General features: G+C 39.0%; 1 protein-coding gene across 5 annotated transcripts in view; it reads right to left on the minus strand.

The window, feature by feature from the left end:
• Positions 1–799: 799 nt before the first annotated feature.
• The window catches only part of PRMT7 (protein arginine methyltransferase 7), a 44443-nt gene continuing 19827 nt past the window's right edge, over positions 800–25415 (minus strand). For 4 of the 5 annotated variants that reach the window (XM_050922694.1, XM_050922692.1, XM_050922695.1 and 1 more), the window contains exons 6-19: positions 24531–24639; positions 24073–24185; positions 23069–23310; positions 22491–22671; positions 21762–21889; positions 20412–20550; positions 19751–19834; positions 17071–17118; positions 14313–14402; positions 12061–12222; positions 5185–5259; positions 3472–3632; positions 1664–1760; positions 800–1021 (exon numbers count right to left, since the gene is read on the minus strand). In XM_050922694.1, the coding sequence (XP_050778651.1) occupies positions 860–1021; positions 1664–1760; positions 3472–3632; positions 5185–5259; positions 12061–12222; positions 14313–14402; positions 17071–17118; positions 19751–19834; positions 20412–20550; positions 21762–21889; positions 22491–22671; positions 23069–23310; positions 24073–24185; positions 24531–24639 (1791 nt within the window). In that variant the 3' untranslated portion in view covers positions 800–859. The remainder of the gene's footprint in view (positions 1022–1663; positions 1761–3471; positions 3633–5184; positions 5260–12060; positions 12223–14312; positions 14403–17070; positions 17119–19750; positions 19835–20411; positions 20551–21761; positions 21890–22490; positions 22672–23068; positions 23311–24072; positions 24186–24530; positions 24640–25415) is intronic. The other variant, XM_050922697.1, reaches the window with a different exon arrangement.

Here is a 25415-nt window from a genome sequence, read left to right on the forward strand (position 1 = left end):
CATGCTTCATTTCTGCTCTTGATTAAATGGTAAAGTATCTCTATTTACAGGGACTATTACCACCAACTTGTCATTTCCAATTTATCTTAATTATATATCTTTTAACTTCCCATTTCTCCCTTCCAGTTTTTTGTCTGCAGCAGTTTTCAGTCAACTGTTGGGTAAAGGCTTCTTCAGAGCTGCAATGCCTTAGACACCTGCTGAATCCAAATGTTGTCACAAAATACTTTATCACAGACAACTTTTCTGTAATTAGTCACAACCCACAAAAGGTTTCTTGGGTATCGTTAAGTGGTTTCCCTTTCCATATTAAATGCACTACTTCTTGAACTGCTCCACATATCCCATCATGGGATTTCTACTGGTAGAGTTTGAAGTCAACATCCCTTATTCTGAATACAACAGTGACAGGTGCTATACAAAACAGAGGTAAATACATAATTTTACTGTCCTAGCAAGGGACTAGATAAATTACCAGGTTAACTCATTTTCAACTAATGTCAAAGCAGGATTTAATCTGTTCATCCCTTAGGATGCTAAATTAATGTTTAAGATTTAAGAAATTTGCTTTAGATCCCCAAAATAACCTCAAAGCATTTCAGTTATCATGCTATAGCAGGCAATGACAGACGGATTTATAGTCCGATCAGCATTATGCCATCTGGCAAAACCCAGCAGGTCCTTTTCTCTCTCCTTCTCCAGTTGTGTACTTTGAAAACAAAACCAGATACACTTGAGGTAGGTTACAAAGCAGTCAGTTTGATCACAATAAAATCTTTGCTGTAAAAAGGAAACACTATCACCATCTCTCGATATATTTATTATAACTTAGAAAAGTGTCAAGTAAAAGCAGAATGTTTCATGATAATGATTTAAAACTCATGGCAATCTCGCCTGTCTTTGGGTTAAAATTTATAGCGTACGTGATAGCACTAGGGAGGTCTGTCGGAGTTTCTAGTTCAAGTGCAAAACTGAAGAAATAGACAGCTTGCTTGCAGTGGGGATTCCATTTGCAATTGCCCTGTAGAAAAAAAAACAAAATATAGTGCACAACTCCAAGACACTAAGCAGTAATACCCTGATATTCTTAAAAATAAGAGAAAAACAGTTCTTGTCACCAGTCCAAACACACAGATCAACATTAATCATTCTCTCACCTTTGACTACATCCCTGTCAACTCTTACAGGAGTGATATATTATCCATTTCTTCAGCTGCAACATTTTGTATTGCACAATGCAGTGTGAAAAAGAAAACAGCACACTTAGGGTGCGATGAAGTTAGTGAATATTTATTGTTCTTTTCCCTCAAAATGTTTTGCTTTTACTGAATTAGGCAGAGCAAAATGAATTAATCATAACTTCAAACTACAGATGGGTCTGAGCTGTGAATTTTAGCTCCAGAACTACAGCAGTGTTTGGATTTGGTTCAGATCTCTCTGTTTAAACTACTTTTTTCGGATCTAAATAGACAATTCTACTGGCATTGTACTTACATAGTACTACAATGAAGTGTAGTGAACAACTAAATCTAATAAAAAGTAGCACCAAATAAGAGAGAACCAAGACTGTGCGTCCAGGAGAGGTGGATATTTCACTGTTGTAAGTCTATAAACCTTTTCCTTTCTCTCAAAAAAAACAGGTTAAATGAAATTAAGAAAATACCTTTTCATCTGAAATCTGCACAAGTCCTGTGCTCACTGTGATATCAGCAGTCAGATGATATTCCATCCACAGAACTGCTCCATGGCTCTTCCCAGTCCTGGAAAGAAACAAGTAAACTGATTCTTTTCTGATAACTTTATAGAACACTTGTACCTAAAACAATGTCTCTGTTTTTTGTGAACACAGTATTTGTGTTTTATGGTATTCACCCAATCAGTTGCTTGGGGAGGAGTTGAGTAGCTGAATAGGTCAGTCATGGATGGCAACTGTATAACCAATTGCTGACCTGTAAATCTGACAAAATGCAGGGAAACTACATTGGAGCAGGCCACGAGTGTGTGTGTTTGGGTTTGTGATAATTAAAAATGTGTTCCAGGTCAGTAGGTAACAAGGCACACGTTGTCAGGGAATCTTCCTCCTCCTGCCTGGAAGGTTGAGTGAGAAGGGGTTTCCTCTGCCTTCATACCACATCATTTCCCCCTTTTTTTTCTGAATCCTACAGATGCCTTTACCACATCTTCTGTTTCACTTCACCCACCTCCTGCTCCACAGAGCTTGGCTGGAAGAGAGAAATACAGGACCAAGTCTGCATTCCATTTTCCACTGAGCCCCTAGTGCCTCAGGGACAATCTCTGGCAGTATGGCTACACAAGTCATGCTGCCAGGGAACACAGCTGGTGCTGAAGCACAGGGAACGTGCACGGAACACACACACACGAGTCTGGCCTTTCATGGATCTCCATGATCCACAAAGAGCTCCCAAGTACCTGCCAGCTTTGGGGGCAGACTTTACAATCTGTTCTGTAAAGTGGGGAGAAACCTAATCCTTGCAATAAAATGAGAATTCCTCTCCTATCAAGGAATCCTCAGAGTCTTCTCTACCAGAGCTCCGTCCTGTGAGTTCTACCACAAGAAGGTATGATCTGGGCCATATAAGTACCCATAAAATGTGTATCACACAGAGAAAGCCAAGTTACAGACATTTATGTTAGCATGACACAGTTTTGCCTTTAAATTTGAATAGAAGTCCTGAAGTAATGGAAGTTAAAACCAAGTTTTCTTACTTACAAGTTTTTTGCACTAGTTACACAGTATTTCAGAATTATAGCCTACACTGCAGAACTATTTGAAGTTATTTCAATTTTAGAGACATGTGGCTATGAAAAGCCAGTTGGAATTATCTCAGAATACACGCTGCATATAGTACTTAAGTAAATGTGAACTAGCCACCTACAAATATTGATAATTACAACACAGAATGTTATATACTTACAGCTATGAAAATGAAACCACCATAATTTGGAAGATAAACTATGTGCTGGTTCAGAAAGAACTGATTAACCACAGAACAGATGGTTATATTTGGAAAGGGGAAATAAACATCCAGATCTTGGTCTGGTTGACCTAACCTATAAATTAATTCAATCAAACCGTTAATATTTAACTCATGGTAACATACTCTATACCCGTTTGTTCATATCCTCCTTAATAACAGTGCTATTTTAAAAATACAAGTCCCTTTTCCAAGAAATGATGTACCTTTAATCTCTGTCTCGATTCCCTTTTACTTCAGCTGACAACTGACAGATCCCTACCCATGTAGGTAGGTAAAGTCTGGGTTTGAGGGTAGGCAGCAAGAAGTTACAGTAGGGTATAGTTCTGAATTTCTGTGGCTTTTGCAACTTCATGTCACATGTTTAATACTATTTAAAGGTGGTCCTGGATAATTACCTGTAGTAACGTACAAAAGCATTTCAGTGCAAGCAAAGGAAAAACTCATTATGCTTTTCTTAGACAATAATTCTCACCTTAACAGATTTACAGAGCCATGTGTGCTGAGAGTTTGTTGTGGTACAGTCAGTCTGAAGTCAAATGTCATAACCTCTTGGGGGTCAGACAGTGATTTGCAAGGGTATTCCCACAATGGGTGAGGCTCTGCCTCCTTGGACTCCCTAAAATTCAGAGAATTCTGAGGAAAGAGAAAAAGCTTGGTAAAGACAATCAAGTTTGCATTTGACAAGCACACTCCCTTAATCAGTTATGCTGGGTATAATGTATGATGTGGTTTGTGTGCCTCCCAGCTAGACTACAACAACATAGATAAGCATGAAGACATCAGCCCTTAGAAGATTCCAGCTACTACACAGAATGCTGCATAAGTTTCATCAACAGCACAGGCTATTGCGAAAACATCAAACCTGTTCTTCCTTCTCTAGACTTGCTTCCCATAGAATATCAGGTTAAGTTTATGAGAGCCCTGAAGACAGAGACAGACAATGGCCTGGCCCAGGTTGTCTAAAAGATCACCTAAAGCTCTAGCATGAGCACTGTGGTCAATAACTTTGGTCCTCAAGCAGAACAGAACTTCCTATCACAAGTGTAAAGCTTATTTTATACAGGAAGCAGAGATTTCTGAGCTTTCTTGGGTGCCAGTCTGAGGTTGAGGAACCAGCTCCCATCACAAACCTCATCATTTTCTGTCCCAAAAGCAAGGTACACTTCTTTGACCTGCATTCTCTAGCACTCACATTCCCTAGCAGCATTTCCATAAAAGTTTTAAAATGTAGCATTCCAAGACTCCATTGCACACACAATTCTCTGGGAAGAGGAGAAGAGAAAGAATGACCCACACGTTGGTTGCCCCTACTTTTTTGTTAACTGTAAAATTTGTATTAGAAGAACCTTCTTTCCTATGCACTATACTTCACAAGGGTATTGCCAAAGTTACTTATACATTCATTTAGTGTCATGAAAACTCTGCTCTTGATAGAAAAATAAAGCAAGTACTGGGACCAACCTACACAAAGGCATTCATTTAACAGCTATAGCTCCACAGCAGATGAAGCGTCTCTAAAACCGGTCACATTAGAGAGGTCTTTCAGAAATACTTGAAAATGACCATACACAATTTTTGCAGTAAAGCTGATTAGTCCTCAGGCTTTCCAAGCTCACCTCATTACTGGCAATGGGACATGCCAGTAAAGTTGGTGTCAAAGGATTAACCGCTACTAGCCATGACCGCTAGTAAAGCCGGTGTCAAAGGATTAACCACTACTAGCCATGTCTCATCGCTGGTTCTTGGAAAGCGTCTGAGTCTAAGTAACTGCACTGATTACAAGGGTGTGAGGAAAAGAAGTTAATAAAACTATTGCTGGATTATTTGATTTCCAGCATAAAATGCAATGAACTTTAAGAATACATTTTCTAATCCCTATTTTGAATCAACAAATAGTATGTTTTCTGAATGCTTGAAGACAGCAAAACAGCTTTGTCAGATCAAAAAGAAATACAAGGCTAAAAATCAAGAAAGGATTCCCGTCCCCCAGATATTATGTTATGTCTAACTGAGAATACCACTGACATCACTTTCAGATGAAACAATGTTCTGTGTGTTACATGCACAGATGTAAAACACACATTATTCACTCATATCTTCCACTAAATTACAGCTTTTTCCTTGCAAAGTTAAAACTTAGCTACGTCACATTCTGCCTAAAGATTTTAGATGATCCCTTTCTTACCTTAATCATGTCATCCATAATGTGAACATCAAACCCTTCACAGGTACCACATGGGCTTCGAATTCGCCACAAGTCCTAAGGAGGGAAAGCAAGTATTCCTTTTAGGGAAGAATTTTAGTTGTGAACCAAGCTCTTAACTATATACTGCAGCCAGTTGAAAAAGATAGGAAAAGGGTTGTTTTTTTTTTTTAAAACGTTTTCAGGCCAGTTGAATCAGGGGATTAATAATGGGACATATCACCTTCAATCTTTGGGTCATAGGACAGAATACAGATCCAGTTCAGGAACAACCTAAGGTTTTTACTGCCTTAGTTTGTTGGCTTTTGTTAAAGAATTGGTCTCAGTGCAGTTTCCAGAGGACAAATGCCTAAATCACAAGGGGTCTCTTTTTGCTCTCTAGACACAAAGGGCACATAGACTGTTATCCTTTCAGCGGTGGATCCTCCAGGTTGGGAGGCAATGCTTATGGGTCAGTGTGGAAACTCTGCATTTCTTCCACCTATGCTGTTCCATCATTGTGGATTAATATGAGACTTCAGTTATCTGGCACTTATCAATTTAATTTTTTCCTGTAATTCTTACAGCACTTTAAATTGTCAGTCTTCACATAACAGCACTTCACCTCAACCATTAAACTGAAAAAACAAAAACACGTAGACTAGTGGTTTTTAACCTGTGGTCCACAGATCCCTGGGGGACCGCAGACTATATCTAAGACTTTCAAAGGGGCCACACCTCCATTCAAAACTTTTTAGGGGTCTGGTCTGCAAATGAAAAAAGGTTGAAAACCACTGATATAGACAAGCATTTCTGCTAAATGAAAGAACATTTCTCTGGAGAATGTGTATTTTAGTTTTACTGTTGTAGCATAGGACATTTTCATTCTTGCTTCCTATTTATCTGCTATTCAGCTATAGCCTGATAAGACAAACCAAACTTAGTTTATTGAAGATAAATAAATTCTACATTAATCATATTTTGGTAACTCAAAGTATTCTAGCCTCTGAAATCAACCCACCTATATGCATCTATGAAGTGAACTTTTTTTTCCCTTCAGCTAGACTTTTTCCACTCAAGATCAACAGGAAGAAATACACTTTTCTTTTAGACCACATGGTCCAAATGCCTGTCACATGAGTATTTTGGTTCATGTTTAATAACCAGCTACATTAATGCTAAGGCAACATTAGAATCAAAAGTTGAAGCCACTGTGAACTGGAGGGCTCCACAAGTGAAATTTCTTACTGAGTTTTCTTTTTCTGGCTGTAAAGTTCGTTGCGCTATTCCAGTCACAATCATACCAAGATCATCTACAAAATTACCTATTCTAGCTGGTTGAATGCATTTGCACAGACTAAAAAAAGAAAAAATTGTGGCAGATCTAGTTTCAAAACACTTGCCTGAAAGTTCAGAGCAGCATCTGTACATTTCACCGAGTAATAAGTACACCTTAGAACATATCCTGGACGCACTATGAGATTCCTTAAAAACCTGATTTTAGTAAATGCATATAGTGTGTAGTAGTGTTCCCAAAAACAAAGGGAAAATAAATCCTTAAGAATGGACACCGTCGTCTAAAATAAACAATATATCAATTCTATTTCTACAGCTAGGAATCTGTATTACAATGATTACGAATGATAAGCAATCCTTTTAATACAAGTCAAAATGCTACCACACAGATGATACAAAATTATCCTGCCCTCATACTCTGCCTTGCCTACTGGAAATCAAAGTCAAACTGAAGTCAAATATTTTGGACAAGTAGACTAGGGGAGTGAAACAGGTTTCTGGTAAGGTGCACTGGTCCCAGAGAAGTTGGATGCAGGAAAAGTGTTTTGTTTATGTAGTGGACAGTTGAAAAATTTGGGATTAATGCTCTATGAGAGATTTTTGCATATCCTTAACAGTTTTGTTTCAGAACTAAAAAAATGCTACTGTCACTAAAAGCATGGCTGTTTTCATAGTTCATTGAACTTTTATCACTGTTCAGAGCATAAAATAATAAAACACTACCTCTAAATGTACGTACTAGAAACTTAACAGAGCAGATAATCAAATTGCTCAAAATATGTTATAGTCACGAAAATGATAATATTGCCATTGCTTTAAAAAGAGGGTGTGGCAGTTGTTCAATCCTGCATGTATATCCATAACCATTCCTTCTGATGTAGGCCCTATTGAACGCTTACACAGGATGAAGCTTGTACCCAACCTTGTATCTAATAATATGGGAATGACACTGAGAGATGTGGCATTAATCAGATTAGAGTATGGCTCTAAATCATGAAAACCTGTATTTCTCAGATATTATGTCTTAGATAATGCAATATGGAGTTTGTCAATGAAATAAAAATTATCATTTGACAATAGATGCAGCATGGTCAAACTAAACCTCTGTTTGTAATTTACCATACTACTAAGAAACCACAGAACTAGAAGCACAGGTATAGTCTGAATCTGGTCCCCTAAGACTACATCTTACACAGCAAAGGAAAAAAACCCAGTTTCCGAGTGACAGCTGACTTGGGCTCACAGGGTTGTTTCAGTGCTGTGTAGACTTCCAGGCTTCAGCTTTGGGACCCTCCCATGCCACAGAAAAGTCTACACAGCAATGGAACAGCCCAGCGAGCCCAAGTCAGCTGGCATTGGCCAGCTGCTAGTTTTCTTGGCTGTGCAGACACACCCTCACAAACCAAAAGCTGACCAATTATGGAACCTTTGTAGTAAATAAATCCTATTGTACTCTCTGGAGTCTTGTGTTCTTCAGTCAAAAAATACACATCTTCCACTCAGGTTGGGAGAAAAAGCTTTTAAAATACCTGAGATTAAAATACTCAAAATAGATTTGTGTTTCAGAAGGAAAGGCCAATATATTAAAGCCATCAGCTACAGAATCTTTCAAACAAGATCTAAATGAAGGATGTAGGCATTATTACCTTCTCAAGCAATTACCTGCAGTTTTGCTAGCTTTGCCCCCTCTTACTCCAACAGATTTCTTTAGAAAGCTGAACTGTTTTATAGTTTCTCAAAATGGACATTACACCACCTTTGCATGCCTGGTGAGTTTATTTTACCCATCAGGTAGTTCTTTGTATTCTGCATTATGAACATACATCAATATTCCCCTGGATATTTGACCAGCACCACCCATTGAAGCCATGAAATTATTGTAAAGCAGCCTTTGTTATGTCATCAGCTTCTTTGCTTATTACTGTCACATTCTCCTGCAGCAGACTCCCAAAACCTGATCTCAAAAGTCCTTCTGAGTTGGGTCTCTGTTTCTTTCTTCCTCACCACACTTCTCCCTCCAGTCCATTATAGTTCTTATCATAAGGGTTAAGAATCCTAAAATAATTGTAATTGTAGGCTCAAACAGACACTGGGTGACAAAATCAGATAAAAAAGACTTTAAGATTGGTCTTCAATGGCATAGTGAATGCAGAGATAACTGCCACTAAAATCACCTAACAAAATGTTCTGGGAACATGTCAGCGTTCCAGATGAGTTGCTTCTGCATCTCATTCTTTTTCAAATTGAACTTATCTGAAGAAATGCCAAAGTTTCATAACATCCCTAACTAAAATCCGCCTTACAGCATGCATGCTGTGTACTGAAATGTTTCCGAACCTTTAAACGTAACACAAATTGGGCACACGGTGCTTTGATGAAAAACGCACACTCAGACAAGCCATTACAGATGTAAGTGTTTAGTCTTCCACAGAATGATTAGCCCTTATCCTACACATCAGATCTATTACTTCAAAGAGCAGCATTACTTCAGAAACATTGCAAACTGTTCTGTATTCTCAGAGCAGCCTAGACAGGAAGAGTAATAAGGTCCTAGGAACAAAGAACAAACACCTCTGATCATCAAAACAAAGCTGAACAGTCATTTTAGAGGTCCATGTTATCAGATGCCACAGGAAATCTGAAAGCATGAGGACCTCTACAAAACGTGAGTGCTAGTTTAGCAGAACAAGAAGTTACACAAAGTCTTTCCAGAATTCAGGAAGAACTTTTACAACTCATTATTATAACAGACAACATATAGTATCAACTGAGGATTTGCCTCATTATTTCTTCAAAGAGGAATGAGGTGGGGGGAATATGCAAGACTCTGAACTGCATAAAATTTTGACATGTTATTACTAGCCTTTACCTTTCTTGTGGCAGGATTCTATCACTCAGACAGAGGCAAGGGTATTTCCTATGAAGGATTTTACTAGCTATAGTGCTCTCAAAATTGCCCTTCAGCAACACTTACTGAAAGACAGCAGCTCTTATTTTATCTAATGAGTCAATGAACAGGTAGTATTTCAGTTCAATGGTCATCTATTTACAAGACCATTGTGCCAATCTTTAGTGGAGGAGCAAACTCACCAGTTTCAGAAAGACTCATTTTATTCCCATTTATTGCTGTAAAGAGCTAGCTCATCAATGTTTCTGCTCACCAGGTCTTGTTCACTGAATTTCTACTTTACGCAGAAGGTCACAATTATGCCATGAGCCAGATAAAGACTGTTCTAAATTATGCTGAATGCATCAAAAACTAGGGTAATTATGAAGCATCTCTAACCAGCCTTCTATCCAATAACCTTTAGTACATTTGAAAGGATTTAGATCAATAATTGGAACAAATAATTTAGGGCAATTCTCAAGACGGTGGTGAATTTCCCCCCTTTTATGACATTTATCTTTTGGCCTTTAGATACTCTGGATCTTCTAGGGTTATTCAACAGTGTCAAGGATTAAGAAATTTATGCTTAACCTTTTCTTTAACTGCAGTCATCACTTAGGTTATATTTTATATAAAAACTGATCAAAGAAAGGCCTGTAGAACAAATGGTTTCTGCTCTCCATTCATTCATGCTGCAGGAAGAAAAGGCCAAAATCAGCACACACTCTGAGGGAGGGGAGAAGAACCTCACTACTATCTTTAGCACCATAAGATTTGTTAAATTACAGAGCTTTCTTGTACAATGAAATTTATTCAAAGCAGCTTAAATTTTCATAAGTGACTATGATTGTTGGTGCTTCAGTTTTCAAGTGTTCAACTTGACACATCATACAAGGGCCCAACTTTCAGAGGGTAGGAGCTCATCACTTTGTGAGAATCAGGCCTTTTCAATAAGTCTTGAGCTGGGCATCCAAAACTTAAGGCACCCAAAATCACTAGTCATTTTGGAAAATTTAGGCCATGTCTATTTTAAAGCCACACAGATACAGAATTCTAAACCAAGTAAATATTCTAACATCATGGGTTTCATTGTACATGAAAAAAATATCCAAGGAATATTTACAGTATTAGTTGATTACCAAAACAAATTTGCTGCTTGACATACTTTGTTTTATCAAAAACAGACTTATGTTTCCAAAGCAGACAGCTTAGCAATACTGGTTACATGGACTTGCCCTTCATGGATTTGTTCTCAGGAGGAAGAGCTAAACATCAAATGGCTGGATATGAAGATGAGTGTACACGAAGCTTAAGGAGACCATCCTGCACTAGGTATGCATTTAACTGCCACTGCCAGCAAAGGGAGTTGTGTGCGCTTGTGTGTAACAAAGGAAGATATAACCCTAAGTCTGCAATGTTCTACTGTGCACCTTTTTCTTAATGAAAGAAAACTCATTTATCTATTGTTCTGTTTTGTGTGAGTACAACACATTAATGTTTTGTTATGTTATGTTTTATAACACACTATATTTGATATGACACACTAAACAGCTCTCAACAGCTTGTCTTTCCTCAGAATAAGAAACTTTTTATATGATGGAGACAAAGGCAGCTATGGAAAGATTAAGGATCAATACGGATTATTTATACATACAAAAGACATTATATATTTTTAATGAACTACAGATGTCTTGTCTGAATGGCTTTTCTACCCTCACTATGAGTGATAGGCAAGTTTGGCTAGAGATGTACAGGGAGGTAAATACACATGTGCTGTAAAACAGGGACTAATCCCAGGTCTCCCAAGTCCTAGGTAAGTGCAAAAACCTGGATCATCCTTCCTCTGGTCTACTGTAAAGCAAACCCACATGATGATCATGCATCTCCTCATTTGATCAACTTGAAAAAGAAGTCACTTTTCTCTGAGTTCTTTTAAAACCCTATTGTGGTTACAAGCAACACCTATGATTCCTAAAATTGAAATGGGAAAGGAGCTAGTACATAAGATAATTATTAAGATGTGGTCCATGATATGAAAAGGTTGAGATTCACCCTTCCACTAGAATGTTGCAAACTTAACATTAAAAATTACTATAAGTTGCTGTCCCCTGCCCAGTCTTATAACTGAAAAGTGTCATTTATAGTTTAAACTTACAATTTTTCAGAACACAGCACTTATTGGCAAAACAATTTTGATTTATTTCCAATAGTTTCTCTTCACTCTACAGATCAATTTAAAAATATTCACACCATTTGATTGTAAAAAAAAAAAAAACAACAACTTTAGTTTCAAACTGACAGGATCTTGATTTCTGCTGTGCAGAGGCAATGAAAAAAATAGCAGTGTTTCAGTTGCTGATTTGTCTTTAAAAAATGCAGCCTTCCATCCTGAAGTGCTTTTAACTCTCTGAAGCACAGCGCCTAATGAACGTTTAAAACAGTGTATGCCATGCAGACTGCTAAAAACTTAATTTGTTCTTCCAATAAAAAATAAGTTCAGGTCTTTAAGGACTGAAAGGACAACACACTGCCTTCAATCTGAGATGACAAACTGCTCTCATTTTGCTCTGCTGTGATGCTGAAAATACAAGGTGCTCAGCTATGATAAACCTGAAATGTAAAACTCTGTTGAGAAGAGCCAATTTGGCTCTGTTTTGACTATGTAAATATAAACTGCATAATTCCAACCATCTCACCTTGAACTCCACGACCATCATGTAAAGGGAAGCAGACTGTGGCAGAACAGTGACACCATCTGTGAGGTGGGCTGCCACAGCTGTCCTAGCATACAGAAAATATAGGTTGTGCCATGGTAACAGGCTTGTAGTGAAAAACGGTTCTCCAATGAGGACTGAGACCTTGACAAAAAGGAAAGGCAAAGGCATTTTAAAAAAAGAATAAAGACTCAAATAAGCAAGCAATTTGCAGAACTCCTAGCTTGTCATATTGCAATGTTAGTTTGTAAAGCCATCCAAAAGTGAGGCTCCCTTTTTCTGCTGCATATTCTGTATTGCAGAATAGACAAGTGTACCTGTTTTTTTAGAATTCACTGGCAAACAAAGGTATTTTCCTATAATACTAAGTGTGAGGCAAATATAATTATGATTAGATGTGAAGAGTTTTGTAACTGAATTCTGATAAGGAGATGAGCAACCAACACTTCTAGATATTCAGTCTTTGACCCTGGGTTCAGGACATTTTACTGGTCCACGTAGAGCTCATCCACACATAAAAGTTGTGCCACTTTGGCTTTAACTTATCTCCTAGTGTGAATGCCGTTCTACTGAAACAGATATGCTAATACCAGTATAGCTTATTCTCATGCAAGTATAATGTATTGTGGCAAACTCAGGACACTTAGCTACCAGGAGAGGGGTAGTAATTAGTCCCAGAAGGCTTAATCATGGAGGAATAAGGTTCAGCTGGAACAGGGATTACCAGGGAGCTAATTAGTTTCAGGTGGCCCCAATGGCTGGAGGCCTTTTTAAACCCTCCTTGGCAGGGAAGCAGGGGGGAGGAGAGAAGTAGAGTAGCTGCCAGTGAGTAGGGGCAGCTGAACTCTGAAACTTTTCTTGCAAGGCAGATTGCACTCTCCCCAGAAGGAGAGGAAAACAAAACAAGGGCCTGATTGAGAAGAGATCAGCCAGACCCTGCGCGACTGTGAAGGGCTTTTGCTTTGCCCAAGCCTGTGTCTCCAAAGGCTAAGAACTGAGCTAGCAGAGGAGAGGCAGGTACTATGCCACAGTATCTTTATACTAGTAAAACTACGGCCATCCTAGGGGTTAGTTGTACAACTCTTGTGATTAAAAATAAATCAGCACAGTAAGCAACAGTCAGTATTACCATCACACCTAGGAGCCCTGCTCATGGATCAGGATTCCATTGTGCTAGATCCTGTACAAACACAGAACAAAGAGCTGGTTCCTTAAAACTTATGTATAAAACACAAGATGATGATGATGGATACTGACAGGTGGAGAACCACAAGGAAACCATGAGACAATACTGGTCAGCATGAGAGACAGTGGTCTCAGCACATTAGTCGCTTAACCAGTGTCAAGTTTTTTGTGGTCATCATGGCAACAGAAAATTATAAAGGAGGGTTCTGAAGGGGGATGAGGTAACGTTGCAGGTCTTTACAGGAAGCTCCTTCCAAAAATGAGAGGCAGCGTGGGAGAAAATACAAAGGTGCTTGTTTAGAAATGTAACAAGTGAGTGATGGAGGCTGGCGTCATGGGCCAATCAGAGGCAGGAGTCAACTTCTCAACAGTGAATAACAGAGGATAGGTAGAGTGGGGATAGGGCATGAAGGGTCTTGAAAATGAAGACAAGTAGCTTAAGTTTGACGCAAAGGACAAGGGGGAACCAGTAGAGGGATATGAAGTGGGCATGGCACAGTGAAAACAACAGGTTAGGAAAACGATCTTTGCAGATACATTCTGAAGGGATACGAGTGAAGACCAGGCCTCATTTGTTTTCCAGTGGGACAGAATCTGGACTATCTACTCACTGTTACACTACAGACATGAAGAGAATGAACAGACAGCTTTGGCTTTAACAAAATTGACTGGAGCTATTCTATCCCAATAGAACAGCGTTTCCTAAACTGTGTTCTGCATGATGTGAATAGATGTTCCGTGAAAGACTCTTGCACTTGATTTTTGTACTACTTTATATTCACTTTCCAGTTAGAAATTGTTAGTTCAAGTTATTTTAAATTGTATTGTTGCTTTGTTTTATAAAATAAAATATATTTGAGCATAAATAAAGCAATTTTTTACTTGAAAACCAAACGACTACAAAATAATATTATAAGTGTTCCGTAATAGGCTAAAAGGTGTTCTGTGGCCAAAAAAATTTGGGAAATGCTGCAACAGAAAGGAAAGGTACTTTTCAGTCTGTTTATTATAAGTGTTTTTAGTGCCAAAACAGGGGAAGTGTTACTTACCTTTTTATCTTCCAAATCAGAAGCAGTCAGTAATTCAGGACGTTTCTCTATTATTTTAATTTTATCTCCTACATGGTTGGCTTTAAATATCTTAAAGAGAAAAGTAAGTCAAGTTCCTTTAGTACAACTTTGAGTGTTTCATATGTTGACTTTAGAATAAGCTACTATTTTAAACAACGTTCTGAAGATGGAAACCACAATCTGGAAGGTAAATTCATAAACCCAACCAATTAGTGGTTCTTCTCACCATGTGAGCCTTCAGTAAACAAATACCAGAATACTGAAAACCTTCATTTGATATTCACAAGGGAAAATATTTTTGAAATATATATAAATTTTATTTTAGTTAAATAATGATACATCTACATATACCTTGTTTCTGGGCATGAGTGATTAAAATTTAAGTAAAAACTATGCCACACTAGATCAAACCACTGATATATCACATCAGTTATCTGGCCTTTGTCATTGCCTATACATGATATTTCACTAAGACAGGAGTTAACAGACAACACTGCACCAGGCTTCAGTAAGTGTTCTGTTTGTGTGGCATAAGTTTATGTTGGAGACTTCCTGCTTTTAACAGAAGAATCACTATATGTCTACCACACTGTCATTTTTATATGTATCTATACATATACATGTTTGTTTAATGATCAGAACTGTATTTTGTTACCAGAACGCTACATCTTGGCATCACCATTAGTTTCTCATTTTTAACGTTGGAATCATAGGACTGGAAGGGACCTTGAGAGGTCATCTAGTCCAGTCCCCTGCACAGTATTTTCTAGACCATTCCTGACAGGTGTTTGTCTAACCTGCTCTTAAAAATCTCCAATGATGGAGATTCCACAACCTCCCTAGGCAATTTATTCCAGTGCTTAACAACCCTGACAGTTAGGAAGTTTTTCCTACTGTCCAACCTAAAGCGCCTTTGCTGCAATTTAAATCCCTTGCTTCTTGTCCTATCCTCAAAGGATGAGAATCCCATACCTGGGCACCACCATAGAAAACTATATTTCTTTAACACAAATACTGCAGTCTGGAAACTTTGCAAATGTGAATGGTTTCCTATGTTTTTCACAAAGTTGGAGACTTACATTTCTCAGGATCTGAGTCAGCAAGGAGATGCTAGGTAGGGTTGAGGACCATATCAATGCTTCATGCTTCAGGGATTAAATCAATCTCTATTAGTAATTAGGATGAGATCTTCGTGTGGGGTCAGATTATCCTCCAACTACCTACTGCAGGGTTTTTTGCACCTTACTTTGAAGCATCTGGTGCTGGCCAATGTCAGAGGCAGGACACTGGAGTAAGGGGGTTGGATCCAATATAGCAATTCCAATGGTCCCAGTGTTAACGGGAGTCACAGGCACAAACCTCAGTACAGAGACGACAATATCCCCAAATTTCTCTTCCTTATAGTGCCTCACAACCTTGAAGAGTTTATGTGAATACCAACAGCTCTTTCCATATATACCACAAACATACTGCAATACATATGAGATGCTACTATACTAGTATAATCCGCTTTATTATTAAAGGAACCTAAGTATCAGATATCAGAGGTCAATAAATGAACTGTATAAATGTTTAGACTTACTGACATCACCTGAATTCTCTTAGCCATGAGAACAGCCATACTGGGTCAGACCAAAGGTCCATCCAATATCCTGTCTTCCCACAGCGGCCAATGCAGATGTCACAGAGGGAATGAACACAACAGGTAATCATCAAATGATCCATCCTGTCGCCCATTCCCAGCTTCTGGTAAACAGAGGCTAAAGACACCATCCCTGCCCATCCTGGCTAATAGCCATTGATGGATCTATCCTCCGTGATTTTATCTAGTTCATTTTTGAACCCTGTTATAGTCTTGGCCTCCCCAACATCGTCTGGCAAAGAGTTCCACAGGTTGACTGTGCGTTGGAACATGGATGAGTACAGAATGCATGAACAGTCCTCCTTATACATCAAAGCCCTTTTCAAAAGTAGATGCTAATAGCCACATTTTACAGAAAAAGAAAGAGAGAAAGTGACTTGCCCTGGTCACACAGCAAGCCAGCACCAGAGCTGGGAACAGAAACCCATCTCTCAATTCACTGGACCATACTGCCTCATCTCCTAATGTAGTAGTGCACCCGAACCTGTGAGATGCTGAATACACTCCACGCCCATTAGAATCAATCAGAATAGAGGGCGCTTATCACCTCTAAGGAGGCACTCACCCTTTTGCAGAGTCAAGGACATTAATTGCATACTGTGACCTCATTAGAGCATTGTGGGTATCATGATGAGTCCAGTCACCTCACCAGGTGATTCTTTGTACATCATCTGACCTCTCACAGCTACAGATGGACTAGCTCCAAAGTATCAATGATACTGCTGCCAAACACATTATTTGGTTCTGGAGGACAGATTGTTTTTGGAGTGAGGGGGATGGAGGAAAAAGATGGTCAGTTAGACATCTTTTGCTCAGTATGTCAGTTTTGTAACACCTGACAATTTTATTCTGACAGTTTCTACAGTAAAGGGACATTTTGAACACTTACTACTAGAAAATCTGAAGCCAAATTCAACAGAATCAAACGATTGATGCTACTTTGGTATATTACACAATTTTTCCAAGGAAGTCTTGTCAAATTGGATGATCAAATATGTTGAAGTGGATTTCATCCCTGGATTGCTGGACTTCATGAGACTGTGAAACCTATAGGGAGTCCACTTATTTGTTTAAGTAAAAGGATTAACTACTCACTTTCTCCATGAGACAATGGGATACTGCAGAGTTCTCTACTGTAAACACCTAGAGAGAATACTGTACAATCAATCATACTGGCTTAAACACTCAAAATGCATTAAAATGACTTCATACATAATCAGCGTTATGGTTTTGTGGCATGCTCATAAATATCCAAGTGAACTACACATGCTCATTTTTAGCTCATGATAGCAATACATGTTTCACTTTTCTTTGTCACATTGTCTCTACAAAATAAGATCACTGCAGAACTACAAGTTAAACTTTGCTTGCACAGCTGTAAAATGAACAAAATTTGACTGTGGAACACAGGCAAGTTCATCTTATTTTCTTAAAATTAAATTGCAACAGAACCTCGTTAATCCAAACTCTGGTTAATTGCAAATCCAAATATCCACACTACACAGATTTCAGAATTTGCAGTTTATTGAAGCACAAATTACCAAGATTCTACTACAGTTGGGGTTAGGAAGGACAGATCACACTCCCTGTGGGACAACAGATGTGTCATTATGTCAACTCCTGGTCCCACTCCAGTATTTAATGACCACGTGAAACGGGGTAGGGCACTTACAACTGGCCATAATGCCAGTGCTCCACCCCCACTGGGTCTCACTCCTTGAGTGTGGCTTACTGTGATCCTACTGTACTAGTTGGAAATACCACTGAAATGCATTACAGCATACACACCTTTTGACTCATGGGCACCCAGTCTAGACTTAGTCAACATTTTTCTATATTTTTATTTCTTTAGAGCTTGTTATTAAGCTATAAGCGTTCTCCAAGTCTGGTGCACAGCGGAGATCTTTTCATATGTTTAAGTATTTCAAAGGAAATGAAGCATATACCCACCTACCTGCCATGCCCAGAGGACAACTTTACTTCACTCTGCAAATCAAATCTGGATGAAATTGCCACCTGAATCCTCCACAGTTATACCACTGCTTCCATTATTCATCATGACTGAAGAAGACACAGAACTGTACACTTCTACCCCTCAGAAGACCCTTGCTATAAGCCTCCAGAACACCAAGATGAGTTTCTCACAAATGGAAGACAGGTGCAGCAGTCACACACCAGCCCGTTGTCAGCCAAGCATGAGTCACAAATAAAGCTATGTGCATATAAGACCATATCATGTGTGTAATTTGGGCTTTGAGAAGTCATGGCAAATGGTTGCCAGTCACTTAATTCACTGAGTAGTGCAGCCATCATTTTTCTGCCGGACAAAAGCAAAATACTTGCATTCGCCTGCTGAAGGGCTTGTTTTGCCAGAGATCTGTGCCTAAATGGCAAAACAATGTTGAATACTTTCTCTCTCTGCATCTTTTATGATTGTTAATTTAGGCATCAATTAGCAATAGCATGCAGCTGTGAGAATATCTGAGCACCTAGGACAAACCCAAGTGTTCAATATGTGTTAACTAGAGACACCAAAGTACTACTGAAGAGGGAACATTCCCTTCCTCAATTAGGGGATTACTTTTTAGAGCACAATTTTCAGAAACTACCTTAGAGACTGAAATTAATCACTGTTCATTTTTGGGTCATCATCCTTGATGTTGATTACAAACAATTTAACTAAGTTAATTTCAACAGTTGCTAGGAAAAGTGCCAGCAATCTTGGTGTTTTGGAATCATGAGCTAGTTAGTTTATTGAAGAGTCACTGGAATAGGATACCACATGGTTTTGCTTAGGCTTAGGCTTGTCACTAGACTAGAACTTAACCTGTCAAAATCTCAAGTACTGTCAGGTAAGGTGATACAGTGGGGACTATATTGTTGCGACTGAAAAGGGACTCTGCAGTTTTATTATGCGCAGCCTTTTTATACTTACACTGTAGATGTGTATTTCTTAAACACTGCTCAATTATCAACTCTACAGAGCTGCATTATCTATTTTCCGCCACTAATTCACTCTCATACTTACAGATTAGTGAAGGTATTAAAAAGCTTAATTAAAAAAAACCCTTAAAAAAAGGAGTGAGAGAAATGGTTTGGGCCTCAGTCCACACAGAGGTGGCTATCACAAATGGATCATCTAGCAAATAGTATAAGAAACTCATACCTTGGGGTGATGAGATGTGCCCAGGAATGACAAATTCCCAGCTATTCAGTCTCAGAGTGAAGTATGTTTTAATTTGAATGACCCTGTCAGAAAACGAAACTAGCGGCATCACAACAGCCTAACTGTGGCTGGGGAGAGGAACTGGGTGAGGGAAGGGGAATGGATGTGCAACATGTAGGTACATAAAATACTGGGTGTGTCTCACAGTTACAGTCACTCCATTTCTCACTAGAGAATAAACCTAATCCCACCCCAGAATAGCATAGCAACGGTAGCAACAAAAGGAGAAAGTTACCTACTCTTCTCACAGTGAAATGAACATTAACAGCAAGATAGGTAATTCAGAAAGGAACCAATGAGGAAGCGCAGGACACAGCTGGAGTCTTTGGCTACAGTTTGGGTTATAAGTAACAAAAAACGGCAGCTGCTCCTGCTGTATAATCTAGAGTTTGGCTGTCGCATACAGCTGAAGTTCACCTCCACTGCTGATCTAGTGGACTGGACCTGAATATTTCTAAAAAGTAACAATGAAATGTTCCAGAGGGCTGAAAACATCTGTCTAAAAAACAAAGACCAGAAATACCAACTGGAAACAGTGAAGTATTATACCTGCTCTGCTCCAAGATACTGAGCCAGCAGAGGAAGCAGGCTGCCGTCACTGATGCAGAGGCAAATACTGCCTTTTTCCAGCACCTGCAGAAAACAAGACAAGTTGTAAAAGCATTAATCTTATTTCAGATTTAAAAGTTTTCAGACAGAATTTCTATGATAGAAAATATCATCTGCAAGAGTTTTTTCCAAGCAGAAATTCAGAATGTAAGATTTTAACAGAAGAGTACCAGAAATATCACCCCCAAAGTAGGTTGCAGAGAACTTACAACTCACTCATCACACATGTATAAAACTCATGTTTTACTTTCCTCTTGCAGTTACTAAAAGCCTGTCTGTCTCTCTCAGTGACTACTCTCAATAGCAGGGACTCCTTCATAAAAAAATTACAGAACTAGAATGGGTTCGCATTTATAAGGCTTGTGGATATCTGCAGTTCAAAATAATTTGATACTATATATTTCATGACTAAGTCTGATTTAGTATTTCTAGCTTAGACAAAATGCAGTGTTCATTATGAACAAACCTAGCACATACTCCCTTTGGAAAGGAACATGAACTATGCAGTAGTAATCTATTGGAGTGGAAAGATGCACATGGACACCCTGGTGGAGAGAGAAAGAGTTGACGTCACCATAAGTGGTGGAAGAACCTCACTCACTGTCATCAGAGCCTGGATGTACTGGTTTGTTCGATTCTGATCATTCAGCTCTCCAAAGCGTGGCCTGTTCCAAAGCAGATGAGCCTGACAGCTACAAAGAGGACTCCCAACATAGGCATCTTTTTTCTCCTCTTCATTTCTAAAACAGAATATGAAAAACCTTGTATGCAGTGTTGTTGTAGCTGTGTCAGTCCCAGGACATTAGAAAGACATGGTGGATGAGGTAATACCTTTAACTGGTGAGAGAGACAAGCTTTCAAGCTTACAGCTCTGTGTAAGTTCAAAAGCTTGTCTCTCTCACCAACAGAAGCTGGTCCAATAAAAGATATTGTTTCTCATGAAAAACACTGACTGGAGTATCAAGTTATATGCTGCTCCAAATCAGCAAATGTGTGTGTGCGCTAACCAATGAACATATGAAATACAGATTACAGATGGCAGTTTACTAGTCATGCTTTCCTGCGGATTTTTTAATCTGTCTCTATATTTTTGCATCCAATGTGATCAAGCTTTTAACCAGCCTTCATTTTTAAAAGAATGAGCATCATGTTGACTTCTGTGGAAGAGACCAGGTGCTCAGAACTTGTGAAAAAACACAGACTGCTAGTTTAGGTGCCTAAATATGGACAAAGAAGTCTACCTTTAGGCATCTGTTTTTAAAAATTTTATCCCCTGTTGTCATTATGACTTAAATACTGAGTGAGTTCCTCCATCTTTACCATGAGGTTGGTGGTCTTGCCAAATTGTGTGGGACTGACACATTAGCTGTTTTCATGCTTTCTTCATGATTTACTTGACTTTCTACTCTTATTGTAAGAACTATAAATTATACGGTCAGAAGGAACAACTGTGATCATCTAGTGTGACCTCCTATAAGACAGAGGCCATAGGACTTCTCCACATTCATTACTGTTTGAATGATTGAGCTACACAGGATCCTGTTAGGAGTTGAGAAGTGTCCAAGGACACTCTTGTTCCTCTATTACAGAACACTGAAGACAGGCATGCTAAGTACCAGAGACAAGGCAGGGTCCTTTAGAAGCTCAAATTGTGCTCTAGCGCATATTTTTCTACTCCAGTCCCACCAAGTGGCTTTCAGTTATTTGCTAGCATGTTTACCCTACACCACAATTTAAGTGATATTGCTATACATAAATAGGAAATCTATGATGGTAGCGAGGAACCTACACATTCAACCCTCCACTATGAGACCTGGTGAAGTAAGTAATGACTTTAGTTTCTTGCCTGCATCCTTCCCCCAAATACCCAAGCTTTTAGGTAGCAGCACAGATCCATAACTTCACGTCATTAGTTTGGGCACCAGCTCCTCTCCCTCACATCTATAGTTACCTGGCCTTCTGGAGCTTATACCACACGGAATATTCATCACGGTATGCAGTCAGGTACACATTCTCACCCTGAAGAACTGGCTCCTCATTTGGAAGAAAATATACACACTGCATCCAATGATCTCTCCACTAGAAAGGTTTGAACAATAAAAACCCAGGTATTTGTTTGTAAGTGATTAAAAGTGATCTTCATTCAACAACAAATACTCCAGTTTGGCCCAAAGAGAAGTTATCCCAGTTCTAGTCTCTGGGTCAGTCTTCTGAGTCAGTTGCCAGCTAGCTGGGGACAAGGAATGAGTGCAGACGTGGATGTCTGGCTCGCTGCCCCACCCCCAGGATGGAGGGTCCTGTTCTCTGTACCTACAAGCTGTGTTTTAGACCACGTTCCTGTCATCTAATAAACCTATGTTTTACTGGCTGGCTAAGAGTCACATCTGACTGCAAAGTGGGGGTGCAGGACCCTGTGGCTTCCCCAGGACCCCGCCGGGTCAGACTAGCTGTGGGAAGCACACGGAGGGGCAGAGGATGCTGAATGCTCCAAAGGTCAGATCCAGGAAGGTGGAAGTCGTGTGAACTTCTTGCCCTGAAAACAGTCTGCTCACAGAGAAGAGACCTCACCAGAGTCCTGACTGGCTTTGTAGGGAGCAGTTCCAGAGCATCACCCGGGAACTCCGTGACAGCCTTTATTTAAAATAATTAATTGGATGGTGGAAATTTACCAAGACCTTACCTGGACATCATTAGAGGTGGGTTGTACCCAGTATGGTGCCATAGTACATTTTATCATCCCAGAGGGGTCCATATCAACATCCCACCAGGAGAGGATCACTTGTGCCATGCCAGATTTTATGGGCTCCAAATTCGCTGTGTAATAGGTTGAGGAGCTGTTTACTTGCTTATTGAAATCCACGCTGCACAGAGAAGCATCAGCTGTACTCAAATATATTTTAAATGACATATATTCAGATAGTTATGCAACCTTAAGAGTGTTTGTGTTGGGAAATGCAGCAAGTAGAATAATAAATATGGGGAGAGGAGGGTTTAAGTAACATTATATAAATGGGACTGAGACAGTTTAAAAGCTGTAAAAATCGTTACACTAAAATCAAACTATACAATAAATTTCAGCAACAGAAAGAAAATAAAATGGCTTATCAAAAATGTCACCTCAGTATTATTCAAATGTTGAATGTCAGCTCACCCCAAACTTTGCTTGCCATCAGCTACTTCAGCTGAATAATCCGGGGGTTTTTGGAAGGTGTAACAAAGATTTTATTTATTTTTATTACTACTAAGTCTGTCACTCACCTGAACATAGTCACAACATCGCTGAGGATAGTGAAGTCACTCCGAGGCACCTGGTTTAGCTGGATATCATAGACAGAAGGAACACCAGGACAGTTCTCTATTTCTGAAGGGAAGACAATAATTTTCTCATCATCTTCTGCTTGGACGTGAACAGGAAATAGCTTGTTCCAGGACCACATTCTTTTCGATTCCACTAACTGGGCATATACTCTTGCCCTGTGCGGCACTGCCTCACATCCTTCCTAAGCATTTAAAAACAAAGAGTAAATGCATTCAACAAAGCTAAGTTACTAACATGCAGGGAAAATAAAATAAAACTTATTTTGAAATGTAGTCCAATGTAAGTGAAAAGGTGGACTAAGCACAGGATTGGTAGCCAGGATTTCTTAAACTCTTATTATTTCCTTCTGAAACCTTCTTCTGGAGTCTTGGCCTTCAGTTTTCTGTCTGCCTCCCCACCTGTAACACAGAACTAACGCACAGCCCTACTTCACAGGAGTAGGGTTCCCAACTCTTCTGGGAGACTCCAGGAATTAAAGATTATTATTGTCATGTGATGAAATCTCCAGGAATTCGTCCAACCAAAGTTGGCAACCCTACACAGGGGTACTGCGAGGCTTAATGAGCTAATTTTTGTAAAGTAAATACTATTGCTATTCTATGTCTAAAACAGCAGACATTGGTGCCAAGCTTCAACTACATTTATATCTTTAGTCTCATACTGAAGGTATCAGATCTACCTTAACTTTTGAAGGCAAATAATCTCTAAAATATAATCATCAATATAAAACTTACAATTGCAATGAGTACAGGGGAGAAAAATAATGACTCAAAATAAATGACAAATATTTGTGACAAATTATTTACCTACTTGGAAAGTAATGCAGCTGATTGGTTCAGTAACATAACATACCAGGCCAAATTCAATCCTCATGCAACACCACAGAAGACAAAGGAATTACACCGGGATTAATTCAGCACACTATCTACAACCATTTTCTTACCTGTACAAGATATTTGTGGGCATGTTCATAGGATGGCAAAGCTCCTTCTCCTATCAGCTCTGTATCAAATAGTTCTGTTATCAGGATGTTTGCACGACACTGCATGTCGCCATCTAAAAAAATAAGTTAATACAATGACAGCCTGTGTTATCTCAGAGACTGTATGACCCTCCTACAAGGTGTAGCACAGAGTATAAATCATGCAAAAGCTCATTTCTATAGTGATGTTCATATATCCATTGGGCTGCTTAAACATTACAGTCAGTGATTTCTCTTCGAGGGTCACACAATTCAAATGAAAACGTTCTGCTTTGTATTTCAGGTTTCCGGAACATATTCCAGATTAAATGCATTTTTTTTTAAATTAAGCTAAATTTTAAAAAGTTAAACAGAGTGTCTCCTGGCAGTTTTGAAGTACTTTAGTTTACATTTGGTTTTATTATTTGTGTTCTTCTCACCTGGCCCAACTGTGACTTCAGTGGAGTGCTTGTTGATTACCTTGATCTTGTCACTAAAGCCATTTTTCTCCACTATTTTCACTGCAGCAATAGCCATAGGTGTGAAGACCTTGAAATTATATCAAGAATGCAATATGTTTATAGGATTAACATCAGTATTTAATTACCACCACAAAATGAGTCTATTAACTAAACCTTGTTAAAGAAAATCCTTTATTTTAACCATACTTAGTCCTGTGAAAGTGTAGTACATTGTGGGAGTATTATTTTCTAAGGGTAAAATTAACCACCATGCACAGTAGCAGCACGAATCCTATGCACCATTTACACCTTCAAAACAGGGTGGAAATGGGACATCAGAAGTTCACATGCCTTGCACTGCCTCTCTGTAGAGGAGTGTATGTCTCCTGTATGAAAAACCCACAGTGTAAGTTATCTCCACTGTGGCAGTCACGCAAACTTTTCTAAGCTTTCAAAAGTGTGAGGAAGCTGTGTCGAGAAACTGTAAACAACATCTAAAATAAACTTCAGCTTACAAATGAGAAGTTCCTCACATGAGACTTCCCCAAGACCTATCTGAACTGGGAACCAAAATAAGACTGACACTAAAACAAAGATGTCGATCTTGTTAAAATTTGCACCTAGTAACAGTGTTAACAGTGGCAAAATACACTGCTCTCCATATCTACAGCTGCCATGGGAACTTTTTTTTTTATTCCTGCCAGAATGTAAGCGTGAAGACAGGGATGGAAAAAACAGCAGCTGCAGCATATCACCGGGCTAAAAATGAATGTGCTTAATACACACAGAGAATGTTTTAAAACAACAGTATCAATCTTTATAACTAATTTCTATACTGTAAAAGACTTTGTACTGGGAACTTTT

This window comes from Gopherus flavomarginatus, chromosome 14, assembly GCF_025201925.1.
Source record: "Gopherus flavomarginatus isolate rGopFla2 chromosome 14, rGopFla2.mat.asm, whole genome shotgun sequence".
NCBI classification, from domain to species: domain Eukaryota; kingdom Metazoa; phylum Chordata; order Testudines; family Testudinidae; genus Gopherus; species Gopherus flavomarginatus.